Source organism: Halichoeres trimaculatus, unplaced genomic scaffold (assembly GCF_033239565.1).
Source record: "Halichoeres trimaculatus isolate MK-OKI-2021-1 unplaced genomic scaffold, fHalTri1.1 fHalTri1_scaffold_3, whole genome shotgun sequence".
NCBI classification, from domain to species: Eukaryota; Metazoa; Chordata; class Actinopteri; order Labriformes; family Labridae; genus Halichoeres; species Halichoeres trimaculatus.
This window is the reverse complement of record NW_027437181.1, coordinates 6843820-6859309: the sequence shown is the minus strand read 5'-3', so window position 1 is coordinate 6859309 and position 15490 is coordinate 6843820. Positions and strand designations below refer to the sequence as shown.

General features: G+C 41.8%; 2 protein-coding genes across 2 annotated transcripts; one reads left to right on the top strand and one right to left on the bottom strand.

Moving 5' to 3' along the window:
- Nucleotides 1-1575: 1575 nt before the first annotated feature.
- sh2d7 (SH2 domain containing 7) lies at nt 1576-5138 on the bottom strand. The gene is made up of 6 exons (XM_074667320.1): nt 4984-5138; nt 4673-4762; nt 4434-4599; nt 2785-3027; nt 2062-2673; nt 1576-1977 (listed from the first exon to the last, which is right to left on the bottom strand). The coding sequence occupies exons 1-6, from the start codon at nt 5136-5138 to the stop codon at nt 1933-1935; spliced, it is 1311 nt and encodes a 436-aa protein (XP_074523421.1). The 3' UTR covers nt 1576-1932.
- Nucleotides 5139-7209: 2071 nt separating this feature from the next.
- Nucleotides 7210-13531, top strand: dapk2a (death-associated protein kinase 2a). Its single transcript, XM_074666789.1, has 9 exons — nt 7210-7299; nt 7496-7614; nt 9898-10119; nt 10234-10372; nt 11817-11946; nt 12021-12096; nt 12186-12338; nt 12414-12459; nt 12542-13531. The coding sequence occupies exons 2-9, from the start codon at nt 7553-7555 to the stop codon at nt 13202-13204; spliced, it is 1491 nt and encodes a 496-aa protein (XP_074522890.1). The 5' UTR covers nt 7210-7299; nt 7496-7552; the 3' UTR covers nt 13205-13531.
- The last annotated feature ends 1959 nt before the right edge of the window (nt 13532-15490 follow it).

Sequence of the window (15490 nt, the reverse complement as noted above, 5' to 3'; positions counted from 1 at the left end):
CTATACTGTGATTCCGTGATGTAGGTAATTGATCATGATCATATGAAAAGGATGACTTAAAAGTTTAATGTTTTCAAAATTACCAAGGATAAAAAAAAACATAATCAGAAATTGACCAATTTAAGATATATATGACTTAAACTGTCTGAAAACAGTGGAAGCAACTGGAAGAGTGCACAGTAAACATAGCAGCTGCAGAGAGCTCATCTTCATCGAGATGAGACAGTGACCATGACAGAAGGAGACGCCTTCATGAAAAAGGAGGAAGAGAGGCGTGAGGCCTTTGAGGAGAGAGCCTCATCCTCTGAGGGAGGTGACAGAGATAATGAGGAAGGAGTTTGAAAGAAGTCATCCCAACAGAGAGGAAGGCTATTCAAAAAGAGCTGAGAGGCATTTGGAGCTCATCATTAAAAAGAAGACTTCAGGCAGGATGAGGCACCTCGAGGAGTCGAGGACAGGAGAAGAAGAGGAGGAATAAGGCTGGTGTCCAAAGAGAAGAAACCAGAAAAAGAAGCCTGGAGAGGAATAGAAACAAACTAATGACCAAATTAAAAGGCTCCAGCTGTAAAGCTCTGGACTGAGCAGGAGGAAGGATATACTGCCATCTAGAGGTGAAGTCTTGGAGTGCAACTGGCATTTTCACATGGATCTCACATTTTCTTTCCTAACAGAGAATCTGCTGTAAAAAAAAGTAGAAGCTTCATGAATTCTGCTGTTAAGTTTGAATGCAGAGAGAGACAAGGGAAACAGAGGGACAAACTGTGTCTTTATCAGACTCTAGTGGACACTCAGGGAACAGCAGTTTATTTTAACATGGAGCTATATGGGGACAGACTCACTGTTGGAAGCACAACTGCAGTACATTTCTCGACCTCCAAGTTATTTTTGTATTCCATAACTTTTTTTGTTCTTGCACAAAAGTGAAATGAAAACAGTTGCAATGAAATAAATTTTTTTGAAAGATTTAGAGTTGGGTCGTTGCTGCAGCAGCAGAAAATGTGAGTGTTGAGCCAGAGACCAGAGGCAACAATTTGCATTTTTCAGTCCATCAACGTTCCAGCCCTCAGCTACATCCATGAACTTTGGGTAGTGACCCAATGACTGACAGGTAGCTGTAACAAGTGTCTTACAAAATGTGTCTGGGTTCAACCTCAGAGAAAAGCCCTGTTTCCACCAAGCTGGTCCGGTGGATCAGTACAGTCTTGTTATGGGTTGGATCAGTAAATGCTGATCCTGTGCCATGTCAGCTATGTATTAGCGTGACAACATAGCAGTGGGACAAACTGTGCTAAAGAATCCAACAAAGTAGAAAAACACGACATAGCCATTTTTCAACCAAACAGAAAGTTAGCTTCACGAAACATGGCAGGGATATGTGCTGCTCTCGATTACCACTGTTACACCGTAAGTGACTCTTCTTTCAACCAATCAATGGACTGCAATGTTTCTAGCTCTTCCTTCTGGGGTCGGATTGGTATGTCTGGCACCACAACAGAAGGGTACCAAAAATTGGAATGGTATGGGTCAGTAATTTGGAGACCTGTGCTGGTTTTGGTCCAAGGAAATACAACAAAATGCAGGCTGTACCAAGGCAAACCAAACTGAACCACTTGGCGGAAACGGGGCAAAAAGGTCAGGATCTTACAGTAGAGCCACCTCTACTTCACATCGAAATGAGTCAGGTGGTTCCGGCATCTGATCACACCGTTTACGGGTATTTCAGGCCAACAAGAAGGAGACCCTGCAGTAGACTGACTGGGGGATAGTATATCACATGTGGCCTGGGAACACCTCAGGGATCTCCGGGAGGTGTGGAGAAGTGTTGCTGGAGAGAGGGATGTGTGGGTCAACTTGCTGCAACTGCTGTTTCCAAGACCAGATCCCAGAAAAGTAAAAACCTACATGTCTTCATGCTGAGGCCTGTGAGCGTTTCTATTTCTTCATGTAGTCAGGTAGAAACTTTTTCCACTTCATGTTCTACAAACAGAAAATAGCAGAGAGTCATTAATTAGATTTTGTTCATGATAATTTCAGCAGACCTGAGCGCTCTGGCTGACTTACATTTTTCCCCCAGGTGGATTTGGACTTCTTGGTCTTCATGTCCTCTAGGGACTCATAAGTGTTCCCCTGCAAAGCTGCAGCAGCCTCACCTGGGATCAGCTCATAGGTGTTTTCAGGCAGACCAGAACACAAATCATTCCCCTGGTCTGATGGACTCCCTTCTGGACTCTTGGAGTCCTGATACAGAGGGTTGGTCTTTAGCATCTCCTTGTCATCATCCAGCTGCTCTGACCGGTAGCTGCTCTGCCGGTCTCTGGGTTCATGGAGGGAGTAGGTGTGACAGGTGACCTTCTTCAACGGAGTGGGTGAAGATGATGCTCTGAGCTGGTTGGAGTAGCCCTCATCCTCTTCCTCATCCTCCATGTTAAGTCCAGGAAGGGACCTGCTTCTGCTCTCCACCTGAGTCAGCACAGAGTACTGAGACCCAGGGGGGCACAGGTCACCCGGGTAGCTGGTGTTGGAGGTACTAAAGTCTGCGCTCATGTTTCCTCGATGTCTGTCAGAGTGGCTCAGGTGGCTTTGAGCTTCACCGGGATGAGGAGTCGTGTCAGGGAGAGATCCACTGTGGGAGAAACTGAGAGGGATGCCTCGTTTGGGCACTGGTGGGACACCCTGAGAGACAGGGTACAAACACACAGAGAATATCAATCATTTAACAGTTATAAAGTCATTGACCTGTTTGTGTTGGGTCTTAGTTTCACTGTAAACAGGAAGTCCTCCTACCTGTGAGAGGGACGTCGTGTCCACAGACACTGCTCCTGTCAGCCTCCTGTTTTTGGATTTTGGAGGCAGAGTGGGTGGTGGAGCTGTTGAAGGTTCGTTCTGCTGTTGGGGTCGATGATTCTCACTAGTCTGGCTGTGCTGATCCTTTTTCTGGTCCCACAGAGTCCTCAGAGCCTGGACGCTCACTCCAGACCTTCCTTTGGTGTCGAAGTTCACTACGTCATAGAGCTCAGCTGAGGTTTCCTGAGAATAAGGATCCATGTTAGAGTGTCTCACCAAAGCTTAGCCGGCTTCATTTAAGTCAGGGGCGGTGTACGGTGAGCAGGTGATTATGCAGATAAGAATCCAGACAGGGTGAGCAAACATAGACAACACAAATGTCTCATCTTTGAACAGTTTTGATATTCATTCACTTCCTTGTAGAGATCAGCTGCCTGGAGATGCTCTCACAAGCACTGCTGGTGTTGCACAGATTGCAGGACAGGATCTAGTATGAAATGACTAGGTTGATTAGCCTCTGATTATGCATCCAAAAGAGGACAAATGCCTAAGGGGCTGTTTACGCAACAATGGTTAAAGGGTGGAACGCAAAAGTATTGGCCTCGGAAACGGTGTTTTAGCCAACCTAAAATGAAAACTTTTGAAAACGGCCTCCAGAGAGGAGTTTTTCTGAAATGCTGCCAACACCGTTGCCGTATAAACGGTAAGCCAGCATTTTCAGTAGAAACGCTGATGTCACACACCGAGATCTACCAAAAGCCACTTCTGAACAAGACAGTTATAGTGCCACCTACAGGACTGGCATGCTTGCTACAGTGTTTCTGTGTAAACAGATTTTTTTCACTGCGTTTTAGCTTTTTCGGATGAAACAGGGTCATGTAAACATGGCCTTAATCCCAAAGAAATGAGCTATAGAGAGACAAACTGTTTATGTGCCAGGCTGAAAACATTTTTGTTTCTTTTCAATATGGAGTTCTATGGGGACCAAGCGGCAACCTCCAGTCTAGTAGTATGAGACAATGGAGAAGTGCTAAAATCTGCTGCTTCTTGAGTGTCTGCTTGAGGCTAGCTCAGAAAGTACCAGAAGTCACATACACACCAAGCCCAAAAAAGCTGTTTTCAAAGCAGAAGTCAACCTATTTACAGCCTGGTTCAAAAATCGTCTCCTATCTGAGTTTCTAATTTTACTATAGACACACACTATACGGGGGTGAATTTTTTTTACAACTCGGCCGTTCAGAGGATATCAAGATCGCAAGCTTGCCCAATCAGAGGCACAGCTCAGGGTCACGTGACCCTGAGCTGAGACCCTGAGGCACAGCTCAGGGTCACGTGACCGACAGGCGGCCTATAGCTTTACGAGGAGCTCTTGCCTCTACCAATATGACCGCGATAGCCGATGTGCTTCATTTTCCGTTTCAGAAACAGATAGGTGATGTTGGGGAGACTACGCCCATGTTTTATACAGTCTAATATGGGGACTGACTCACTGCTGGAGACAGACAGACCCTAGTGGACACTCAGGGAACTGCAGTTTATTTTAATATTGGGCTTAAATTTGACGGTCTTGAAGCCTTGGTCTTGTTATGTGATGTCCCTGAGCTCCAGCCCTCTTTAAGGTCACACCTGAAACAGTAATTCTTCCTCACCTCATGACAGCTGGAGGTCAGATGTTCCCCAAACGGCTGGATGGGGTTGACTCTGTAGTGCTCGATGAGCTCTGTGAGGCTGCCATACGTCTGACAGTCTCCTGAAACCACAAACTGTCCGTCCTGATCCTGAGTGATGACGAAATGACGGCATCTGTCGAGGCCCCTGATGAGATAGAAGACTAAGTTAGAAAGAGGCTGTAAAAAGGAGAGTGCTGAGGTCACCTGGTGTAACTCACCTGTAGGAGAGGATGTACCCAATGGCTTTATCACTGAGGCGGATGAGAAAGCAGCCCAGAGCTTTATCTCTGAGGAGATCTTCAGCCTCTCTGAAACACATCGTGACAGAAGCAAAAACACACAATGAGACCTCATATCTCATGATCCTCCAGTCAGACACGCAACACTGCAGTTCATTTACAGGACATGAACACTGAGATATATTCTGTAGCAGAGAAATCTACTGAGTCCTGTAGAAGTAACTTTAGATATCAGATAAAATTCAGAAACATCTCCTCCCTGAAGAGGAACTGTTCCCTGAGTCTCTTACTTTCTGGCAGCGAAGCCCTGAAACCAGACAGGGAAGCTCCCGTTGCTGTTGAGAATAAGCGGTGCCTGCGTCTCAGTGAACCACCTGAGGACCAGCTCCTTCAGACCCCCCTCTGAAGTCTCCATGTGCAGGTCCACACCTGACGTCCTCTCCATCCTCACACCTGTGTGTCGGAGCGAACGGAGCAGCACACGCTCTCTCCCCTCAGGTGTAGAGGAAGAGGAGAGGCCTCATTTGACTGTTTCCTTCTGGCGTCTCTCTTATCTGAATGCCGGTATTGTTTCCTCCTCTGTCTGGACCGCCTGTTTCATTTTACTATCTGAGTTCCTGCTCACAGATTGAACTTTAACTTTTAGTTTTATTAACATTTTACCACCCCTGGGTTGAGCAGAAAATAGCATATATTTGCACACAGTGACATCAACTACAGGGTTCATATTGGGTTGTTAAAGGGACTGAAGTATGTCAGTACTTAGTTGTGGATATGATTAACTAGTTTTGGGTAGACAGTATTTGAGACTGCAGGGTTCATTAGAGTTTGCTTTCCATCATTATTTAAAACACTTCTGTAATTTAAGGAAGCTCTGAAGGACAAAAAAGGTGCATTTTATTTTCTCCTCTGTTTATCTGTTTACGTTTTATTGTCTCATAAAGATGATTATCTGGCTTTGGAAAAATCAAATCAGTTGTTTCTTTGTACTTTTCACAAATTTGTAAACAAACGAAAAAACAGAAAAATGCTTCACTTACGCCATCTTCTGGCTAATGATAGCAACCAAACTACTGAGTTGATTTACCAAAAAATTATCTCATTATGTCAGGGAAACAAGCTTTTATTCCCGAGGTGAGATAACTAATTCCAGATTTCATGTGCAAAAAGAAAAAATAATTAAAAAAAAAAAAAAAAAAAAAAAAAAAAAAATGTAATCATGACCTGTTAGGGCTTCCATAACTGTGGATTTACCCAAACATTCAATTGATTAAGTCACATTGAGTGCTTAAAATTCTCTGGTGACAATTGAAAGATTTAAAACATTGGTTATACTAGCTCCCTTGCTAACAGTAATTTTAGCCTGGTTAGCATAGCTGAGTTATAAAAAAATAGAGCGTAATATAAATAAATAAATAGATAAATAAATATAACAAATGAGTAAATCAATAAATAGATACAATTTTAAAAAGTACATAAATGAATAAATAAATAAAAAATGCATTTTATGCGTCTTCCAGGTTAAAAACTCAAAACTGAAATGTAAACCATGAATTGAAAGGATGGGGATTCACTGATAAGTTTGATTCATCAAAATACAGCCAAAGCTACTATCACTGAAATGTTTGGAAGTCCATTTTTGACAGTAGAAAAAAACAGAAATTTAAAAAAAAAAAACAAAAAAAAAAAAAAACGGGGGGAAATTTGGTACATAATAATGATGAGATAATATGAGAAAAGAGATAATTCATAACTTTATCATCATAATGAGGAAGTGTTTAACAACAAGGAGATACTAGGTCATAATAATGGGGAAAAACTTTAAGTTATGATAATGAGATACTATCTCATAATGATTAAAGAATATTATTTCTGTTACCATAATGAGAAAATAAACAGATAAAAAATGGTAAATTATTAAAATTAAAGACAATCTCATAAGATTATATCAAATTATTATGATTTGCCTTTTTTTTTAATTAGGAGTCAAACAAACAACATGATTTGTTCAGGGTTACCCGAGACCATAAGTCCCCATATTGACAGACTTTGAGACAACAGGTGTAAGAGCTGGACAGGTGGTCGAGCTAAGGGGCAGGACCACCGCACAACAGGACGCTTTGTTGTCTTGTCCTGCCAAACCTCATTCATATTTATACAAATTTAGAGTTTAACTTTATTTTTCAATAAAAAATCATCAAATTAAACACTTTTATAGGGTTAACTTTTCGTGATGAGTTACTTATGTATGTATCGGCATCACAATTGTGCGCTTTATTTGTCTATTTTGGTCTAACATCGTTTTTTTAAAACCATGTACGGCAAAGTAACGCTAACATACACGCGGTTAAAGGTTTGACTCGGATGAAATCAGTTTGTTTCACTGTTTTTATTTCATAATTGTTATTTTAAAGCTATCAAATAGGGATTAGCCTTCGTTAAGTTTGTAGCAACGTGAGGTAAAATGAGTAGTTTTCTGAATGAGGTTTGGTGAAACGAGCTCTGGTTAACGACAGTGGGACGCAGTGAGGAGCTCAACGCTGCGACACTCGCTGGAGATTCATGAGGAGAGCATGGTTTGGAGCAACACCTCGAGTTGTAGCATGGTAAGATATTTTAAATACTGCAGTTGTTTTGTGTTGCTCATGTCGTATTTGTGTACAAATAACTTACTAAAGTCAGTTTTTCTTAAATCGTCTGCTCTCTGTGAGCGATTGAGCTTTCAATGAAGCTGTAGAAGCAAGTAACGTCCATTAAGATGTAGAAAAAGTTTGATGTCTTTCTGATTTTGTTTATTTCCAGAAGTAGGAAACTTAAAGCTGGAGTGCCTCTGTTAGTGAAACCCTGAGATCTGCAGACATGGACCCCTTCAAACAGCAGAAAGTGGAGGATTTCTATGAAATTAGCGAAGAGCTGGGAAGGTACATTCATGCATGATGTGCTTCTTTTCATTTGCATAAAACTTTTTTACAATGGGATAAACATGGTTGAGGTTTTTCCATCTGAATCTAATCAGCTGATTTTGTAAATGCAAGTTTATGGTTGTTTTACATTTGATAGTGTAATGTGCATTCAAAACTTAGCATTAGGCATGCCTGTAAAGTTCATGGAAATTATCCTAAAGGACAAAATACTCACTGCAACCAAGTCTGACATGGGCGTGCTGCAAGATTTACTTAACAATAAAGAATGCATGCATCTATTTATTTAAGGTTTATTCATAGATTAATGTTTTGAATTGATTTGTTTGTGTGCAAAATCTTACATCTTTGACACACAGGCAATAACTTTCATCATCATAAAGACTTAATTCTGTGTTGTTGTGAAGGTTGCATGAGTATTTTAATGTGTAGAGACAGTTTGTTTCTGCACTACTTGTCGGAGTAAGCAATGGTTTCATCTGCAGGATTAACAAACACGAGTTGCATTGCTCAGGAGTGCTCCAGCATGTAGGTCACCGCTGTATGGAAATGACACTCAATCATTAACTGTACGCTGCAAATTTCCCTGCACCTGTCACAGCTCTGTGGTGTTTCTCTTCTCCTCTGGCTTTATGGAAAAGCCTCTTTGTTCACAGTCACAAGCAAAATGTGTTGGATACATGAAGCAACATGTGTATGAGGCCGTCCAGACAACTGTTGTCCCCGTTGTAAAAAGACTCTTCTATCTTTAGCTGCGTCTAAATCTGCTCTCAGAGCGGCTGTAGATGAGGAAGTGGAGTGTTGGCTGACAGCAGAGAGAAACAGGAGCAGCTGATCCTTCACATCAGCTCTGAATTTTAACCACTCGTCTACGTCAGACCGTACGGGGACATGCAGTGTTTGCTCGTCATGTTGTGTTGTTGTGATAAGTGAGCGTCTCTGTGTGTCTGGCTGATCACTCTGCAGTTACTCAGACTCTATTCATAGACTGAAGTGGAGGGAAAATTCAATCACAGGCAGACCGCAGGCCGAGGAAAGTCTTCAGGGAGAGATAATGAAGTTGAGAGAAGAATAACTCCTCTGGGTTTAAAGATGTGAGGGTGTTTAAAAAGCTGGATTAGGGACAGATGCACTCAAAACAAACCAACACCCATCACAGACTGGGTTAATGAGCAACACCGACAAACTTTCAGCTGTGAGGAAAGGTTTAAACAACTCAATGAAACAAATATTTTTGAATGTTTTCTCTCATAGTCAACATAATCTGTCTCTACAGAATTCAGCCGTATGCTTCAATTTTTCTGTCTATCTGTACTTTTTCTCTTTTTTTTTCATCCCTTTCTCTTTCTTTGTTTTTTTCTCTTATTTCTTTCTGTTAATTAGTTTCTTTTTAAAAATTCTCTTTTTCCTTTTTCTATGGTCTTTCTTTGTACTCCTTTGTCTGTCTTTTTTAATCTCTTTTTCTTTAATTTTTACTTAATCTATTTTTTGTTTCTTTCTTCTGACTCTTCTGTTTCTTTCTTTCTTCTTTCTCAAACTTTTCTCTTTCTTTTTATCTTTTCAGTATCTTAGTTTCTTTCTTTCTCTTTCTTTTCTCTCTCCGTTTTTTTTTCTCTTTTCTCCTTTTATTTCTCCCTTTTTGCTTCTTCCCTTTTCTCTGTTTTTCTTCTCTGTTTTCTTTCTCTCCCTTTATGTCTCTGCGTTTTCTTTTTTCTCTTTTCTCTCTTCTCCTTTTTTAATTTGTCCGTTTTTGCTTCTTCCCTTTTCTCTGTTTTTCTGCTGTTTTCTTTCTCTCCCTTTTTGTCTCTCTGTTTTCTTTTTTCTCTTTTCTCCTTTTTTAATTTGTCTCTTTCTCTCCCTTTTTTGTCTCTCCGTTTTCTCTTTTCTTTTTTCCCCTTTTTCACTTCTTCCCTTTTCTCTGTTTTTCTTCTCTGTTTTCTTTCTCTCCCTTTTCTGTCTTACTTTTTACTCTCCATTATTTTTTCTTCCTTGTCTTTTCTTTTTTTCTCAGTTCCTTTTCCCAACCTATTTGGTTTTTTTTTGTTGCTTTTTGTTGCTTTCTTTTTACTCTTTGGCCTTTTTTTCTCTATTACATTCCTTTTTGCTCTACCTTTTTTGTCTTTCTTTCCTCCTTTCTCTATTTATTCTGTATTTCTTTGCCCGCCCTCCCCTTCATGTAAACTGTACATTTTTCTAAAAGTTCTCCCTCTTCTGGACATTTTCTCCTGACCCGACTTCCTCCTTCAGACCTAACTCTGATGCGTTGGCCTGTTTGTGTTTCAGCGGACAGTTCGCCATCGTGAAGCAATGCAGGGAGAAAAGCACAGGTCGAGAGTTTGCCGCCAAGTTCATCAAGAAGCGTCAGAGCATGGCGAGCTCTCGAGGGGTGAGACGGGAGGAGATCGAGCGGGAGGTGGAGATCCTGCAGCAGATCCAGCACCCTAACATCGTCACGCTGCATGACGTGTACGAGAACCGCACTGACGTGGTGCTCATCCTGGAGCTGTGAGTAAGACGTGTGTTTGTCAGAGTCTGTGCTGCACGTTTCGACCTATGTGCTCAGAGATTCATTCAGAAAAGTACAAACTCAGCCTTATGGATGATATCTTCATGTTCCAGGGTCTCTGGAGGGGAGCTCTTTGACTTCCTGGCACAGAAAGAGTCTCTGAGTGAAGAAGAAGCCACACAGTTCATCAAACAGATCCTGGAGGGCGTCAATTACCTGCACGCCAGGAAGATCGCTCACTTCGACCTCAAGGTTTGTTAGAAAACGATGAACACACCGACACGTTTGGCAGAGAGCTCAGGAGATCACACACACAAAGACAGTTTAGACTCAGATCTCACAGAATCAAACATGGCCTCAGAAGAAAATAAGATCACGGTCAGATCGCCAGTCTGCCGCTTCAGTGAGATTTAAAAAAGTCAAAATTAGAAGATAAAAAGTCATTATTTCAGAAAAATAAAGTTTGATAAACAAAATAAAGACAAAATTATTCGGGGAAAAACAAATCACTGAAGCCAAGTTTTCACTTTTATTTTTCAAATCCCAGAAATGGGCTTCCATAGAAATCACAGTGACTGATGACACCAAACTCTCTTTGTTAGTCACTTTTCTGGTCTTGAATCATGTTAAGTATAAGACGTTCTGAAGTATTTCGTTGCTGTAAGAGGTGAAGCTGTCTAAAAATATTTTCAACAGTACAAAGTTCTGTCTTTTACATGCTGTAAAGTCAAATGTTAGAGCTTTGATTCATCAGGAGGGTTTTGACATTGTTGTTAGAAGTCGTTCCTTCTGAAGCTGGAAGCCTTCTTCCACTAGATGGGGCTATAACCTGTGTTTAAACACATTTAACCTGGAGAAGTCTGTACACCAACAGTCCTTCAAACTTTCATATATTACTGATCCATTTCAAGGTATAAATGTATAATATGTAAAGAAAAGGACATTTTTTTGTGGCAGATGGCTGCATTGTTTCCAGTATGACAATATATTCACATAACAAAGAATCAAATCTACCTGAAATATTAGAAAAAACCAACCTTATTATTAGTTATGTCAATGCTAAAGGGGAGCAGAGCATCAGACTGTGAAATAATCACTATCACTATCTACACTGATGACATCCAACCATTCATCTCCACCAAGTGAAATCAATGGATGCAAGTCAAATACCTCTCTCATCTCAGTCCGTCTCTGATTTTCCACCGCTGAAACCCTAATCCACACCTTTATCACCTCCAGACTTGACCACTGCAATAGCATTTTCTACGGCCTTCCCATGACCACACCCCCCCCATCCTCCAACACCTTCACTGACTCCCCATCAAACATCAGACACATTTTAGAATCCTCCTCCTCAACTACAAAGTCCTCCATAACCAGGCTCCTTTAACCAGACCTCTCCACTTTCAAAATACTCACCAAAACCCACCTTTTTAAAGATGCTTTCAATGTGTGATTGTCTTTGACTGTACTTTATTTTTTCTTATTTTGCTTCTTTTTTGTTCATGTTCTGTTATTGTGTGTTGGTTTTTTAATTATGCTTGTTTTAACCTCGGTAAAGTGTCTTTGAGTTTCTAGAAAAGCGCTTTGTAAATAAAATGTATTCTTCTTATTATTATTATAAACATGTGATGGAGTGATTCCAGGCTGCATGGCGTGTACTGAGGGTATGTGTGTTTCTGTGTCTCACCTGCAGCCTGAGAACATCATGCTGCTGGACAAAAACGTCCCGCTGCCCAGAATCAAACTCATTGACTTTGGCCTCGCCCACAAAATCGAAGCTGGGGTGGAGTTTAAGAACATCTTTGGGACTCCTGAGTTTGTGGGTAAGACTTGATTCGTTTCCTCTGAATATTTCATGAGGAAATGCTTCCTGCCTCATACCTACCTTCTCCTTCAGCTCCAGAGATCGTGAACTATGAACCGCTCGGGCTGGAGGCCGACATGTGGAGCATCGGGGTCATCACCTACATCCTGTAAGAGACGCAGAGTAACGTGATGGATCTGTAATGTAACGTGACAGCCTCCTGATGAACTCTCCTCCTTCTCATTTCTGTCTCTGCAGGCTGAGCGGAGCCTCACCTTTCCTGGGAGAGACCAAACAGGACACTCTAGGGAACATCTCTGCTGTAAACTACGAGTTTGATGAGGAGTTTTTCTGCCACACCAGCGAGCTGGCCAAGAAGTTCATCAGCCAGCTGTTGGAGAAGGATAAAAAGTACGAGAAGAGGAACGAGTCATGTCTCAAAGAGCTTCATCTGTTTTTATATTAACACTTTTATTTCCTTTGCAGGAAGAGATTAACAATCCAGGATGCTTTGAATCATCCATGGATCAAGGTAAAGATGCTCTATGAAATGATCTCTGTGTCTGTGTCCTTTTTCTTGGTGCATCTAACTCTCTCCTTTTTAAACCTCAAAGTCCAACGAGCACAAAGAAGAAAGTAAAACTCTGGAGCCGAAGAAACGGGAGCGCCGCCAGCTGAAGACGAAGCGTCTGAGGGAGTACACCATCAAGTCTCACTCCAGCATGCCGCCCAACAACACGTACGTGAACTTTGAGCGCTTCGCCCAGGTGGTGGAGGACATCGACCAGATGGAGACCTCCTTCGTCAGCCTGGCAGCCGCTCACGACTCTCTGCAGGAGGACATCGACGCCATGGTGTCCATCTACAATGAGAAGGAAGCCTGGTACAAGGAGGAGAGTGAGGGGGTGCGTCACGAGCTCTCTCAGATCCGCTACGAGTTCAGGAAGGTGGAGGCTTTCAAGAGGAGCCTGCAGGACGACATGCAGGCCTTCAGCTCCACGCTCGGAGCCGTCAGCAGCCGCTACCAGGAGAGGCAGAACCACTTTGACGCTCTGCGCCTCGAACTCAGCAATGAGCTGAAGTGGGTGCAGGAGGTGATGGGGTCATTCCCGCTGGACGGAGGAGGAGGAGGAGGTGGAGGGTACTCCAACTGCAACTTCTCCACCGTCTTCAACAATGACGTGAACGAGGCCCTGAAGGAGCTGCTGAACCGCTCCTGTGGAGGAGAGCTGCTGAGCGGGATCAACCTGGACTTCGAGACGGGACAGCAGAGATGAAGACTCCTTCTTTACTCATTATTTAAAATAAAACTGCAACAGGGCGGTGACAGATTCACATCGCAGGAGGCTGCAGGAGGACGGCCCGTCAGAGATAATGTAGCAGAAAGATGCTAATAATAAGCTAATGTTTCAGAAACAGTGCAGTGTTCATTTCTATACCCAACTATGAGTTAGTCTGTAGAGCTGAATGTTTGGCATGAAGACTTTTTGTCTTTAAAACCAGTATAACAGAGTGTAAACATTTATATTATTTGTGTCACTTTCTGTGTTTTTTCAGTTCATGAGTTTGTGTGGAGTCTGAGATTCACTGTAAACAATAAATCCAACAGAATCTTCTCCCTGTCCTTCAGTGATATGAAGCTGACACACAAACTGATTTTCTTTTGATGAACGTCCCTTCAGTTTGATGAAATAACAACATGATGCAAGTTATTCAAAGGCCTTGTAGACATGTAGCCAGGTATTTTCAAAAATTAAATTCGTTTTTAAAAATACTTTCGCCCACACGCAGCCGGCAAATCCGCTGGTGAGTGCAGCTCAAAGAATGCCAAACCCATAATGGGCATTGTTTTTCCGACGTGTCCAATCAGAATGAACCTCCGTCATTCAGCTGTGACATTTGAGAATCAAAAACTCAGTTTACTGGCGTCTACACGAAACCAAGAAACCAGAGTTTTCCAAAACCTTCACTTTTGCCAGGGCCTAAATGTATGAAATATATGTGGTTTCCCAAATACCCAACTACATGTGGACATTGCCAAAAGTCAGAAAAGGAGGAGAATTTGCTCAGCTTGAAATGAGGTGGCCACAAAAACTGCTCCCCCTGGTGGCTGGCTGCAGTATAGGTCAAAAACTCCACCTCCCCAGTCATTCCAGGTGGGCTGTGGTCAAACTTTTAAAAAATAAAAACACTTGGTAGAATTTTTTTCCGCATGTCTGTATGCTGTGGTGAAATGAAGATGTTAATAAGATATTACTATGATGTGTATGAAGTCCTTTTCACAGTCCTTTGTTCAAGGGCCAAGAAGAGATTGGACTCTCAAAAGAAAAAAAACAAAAACTTTTTTTAATCAACTGGCTCCACTCAGATTCTGTCAGAGTCCCTTTGAATTCTCAACTGCACAGACTCTGGCTGCACAATGGTGGCACCACTGATGAGGTCTACAGACTTTTAAAGAGCATAGACTGTATAATTAATGGACGTAATCTCCCCGGCATAACCTGTCTGTCTGAAACAGATTTTTTGAAGCAAATCGTCTATAGCGGCCATATTGGAAGTGGCAAGGGTGTCGAGTTCAGTCCATCAGTCACGTGAGCTGAGCTGGGCCTCTGATTGGGTGGGCTCATGATCTTAATATCCTCTAAATTGCAGAGTTAAAAAAAAAATACTCCCCTGCGGATAGTGAAATTAGTGACTCAGACAGGAGACGTTTTTTGAACCAGCCTGTAAAAAAGGTTAATTTCTGCTTTGAAAACAGGCTTATTGGCTTGCTGTGTCTGTGACTTCTGGTACTTCTAGAGCCAGCCTGAAGGGGGCGCTCGAGAAACAGCAGATTTTAGCACCTCTACATTGTCTCATATTCTTAGATTGGAGGTTGCTGCTTGATTAAAGGACATACTTAATGAAAAATAATTCAAGTTGAATTCAAGATGTGGAGAATTAAGTCAATAAAAGCTTTCTCTGCTGATTTGTTTTTAAAGCACTCCAACTTAATTTTGACTTTATTTTCAACACTAATACAATACAAAAACTGTAAGCAAGTGTTTATGACTTATAAACAGTAAAAATGTCTCATTAGACTTGATATAAGCCACATTCACCTGACAGGTCTAGAGAAACATCTTATTTTGATATCAGCAGACAGAAATGATGCCTGGATTTGTTGTTGCTTAAAGAGTAGCAAAATTAATCTGCTCGTGTTTATTTTGGCGCCCCCTGTGGACAAAATAGTGTCTTACCCTTTTCTTCTTTTCTTTCCCTCTCTCTTCATCTAAAAAATGCAAAATATAAAAAGTTCTTATTTTATTCTCAGGCTTGATTTGAATTATCCTCCAGTTATTTTCAGAATGAACGTCAGCGCCGTTTGTTGACGCACTATTTTTTGATGAGACCAGATTGAGTGGAGTCATTTTTATCAGGACGATGTGTCTTCGGGATGAAAATGTGTTTTCTGTGAGAAGCCGTTTAGAGCCAGCTGCTGAATCACAGCTGACGGAGGTGTGAAGAGGAGCTGCCTGCAGAGAGACGAGCAGAGATTAGAAATAACACACTGATAATTATCA

Excerpts from the sequence above, each read along its gene's own strand:
- sh2d7 (XM_074667320.1), bottom strand. The coding sequence starts at position 5,138 with ATGGAGAGGACGTCAGGTGTGGACCTGCACATGGAGACTTCAGAGGGG. Across the intron at positions 4,763-4,983 it reads CAGGGCTTCGCTGCCAGAAA|AGAGGCTGAAGATCTCCTCA; the intron begins GTAAGAGACTCA and ends GATGTGTTTCAG. Across the intron at positions 1,978-2,061 it reads AATCCACCTGGGGGAAAAAT|AACATGAAGTGGAAAAAGTT; the intron begins GTAAGTCAGCCA and ends TTCTGTTTGTAG.
- dapk2a (XM_074666789.1), top strand. The coding sequence starts at position 7,553 with ATGGACCCCTTCAAACAGCAGAAAGTGGAGGATTTCTATGAAATTAGC. Across the intron at positions 10,373-11,816 it reads TCGCTCACTTCGACCTCAAG|CCTGAGAACATCATGCTGCT; the intron begins GTTTGTTAGAAA and ends TCTCACCTGCAG. Across the intron at positions 12,460-12,541 it reads TGAATCATCCATGGATCAAG|TCCAACGAGCACAAAGAAGA; the intron begins GTAAAGATGCTC and ends TAAACCTCAAAG.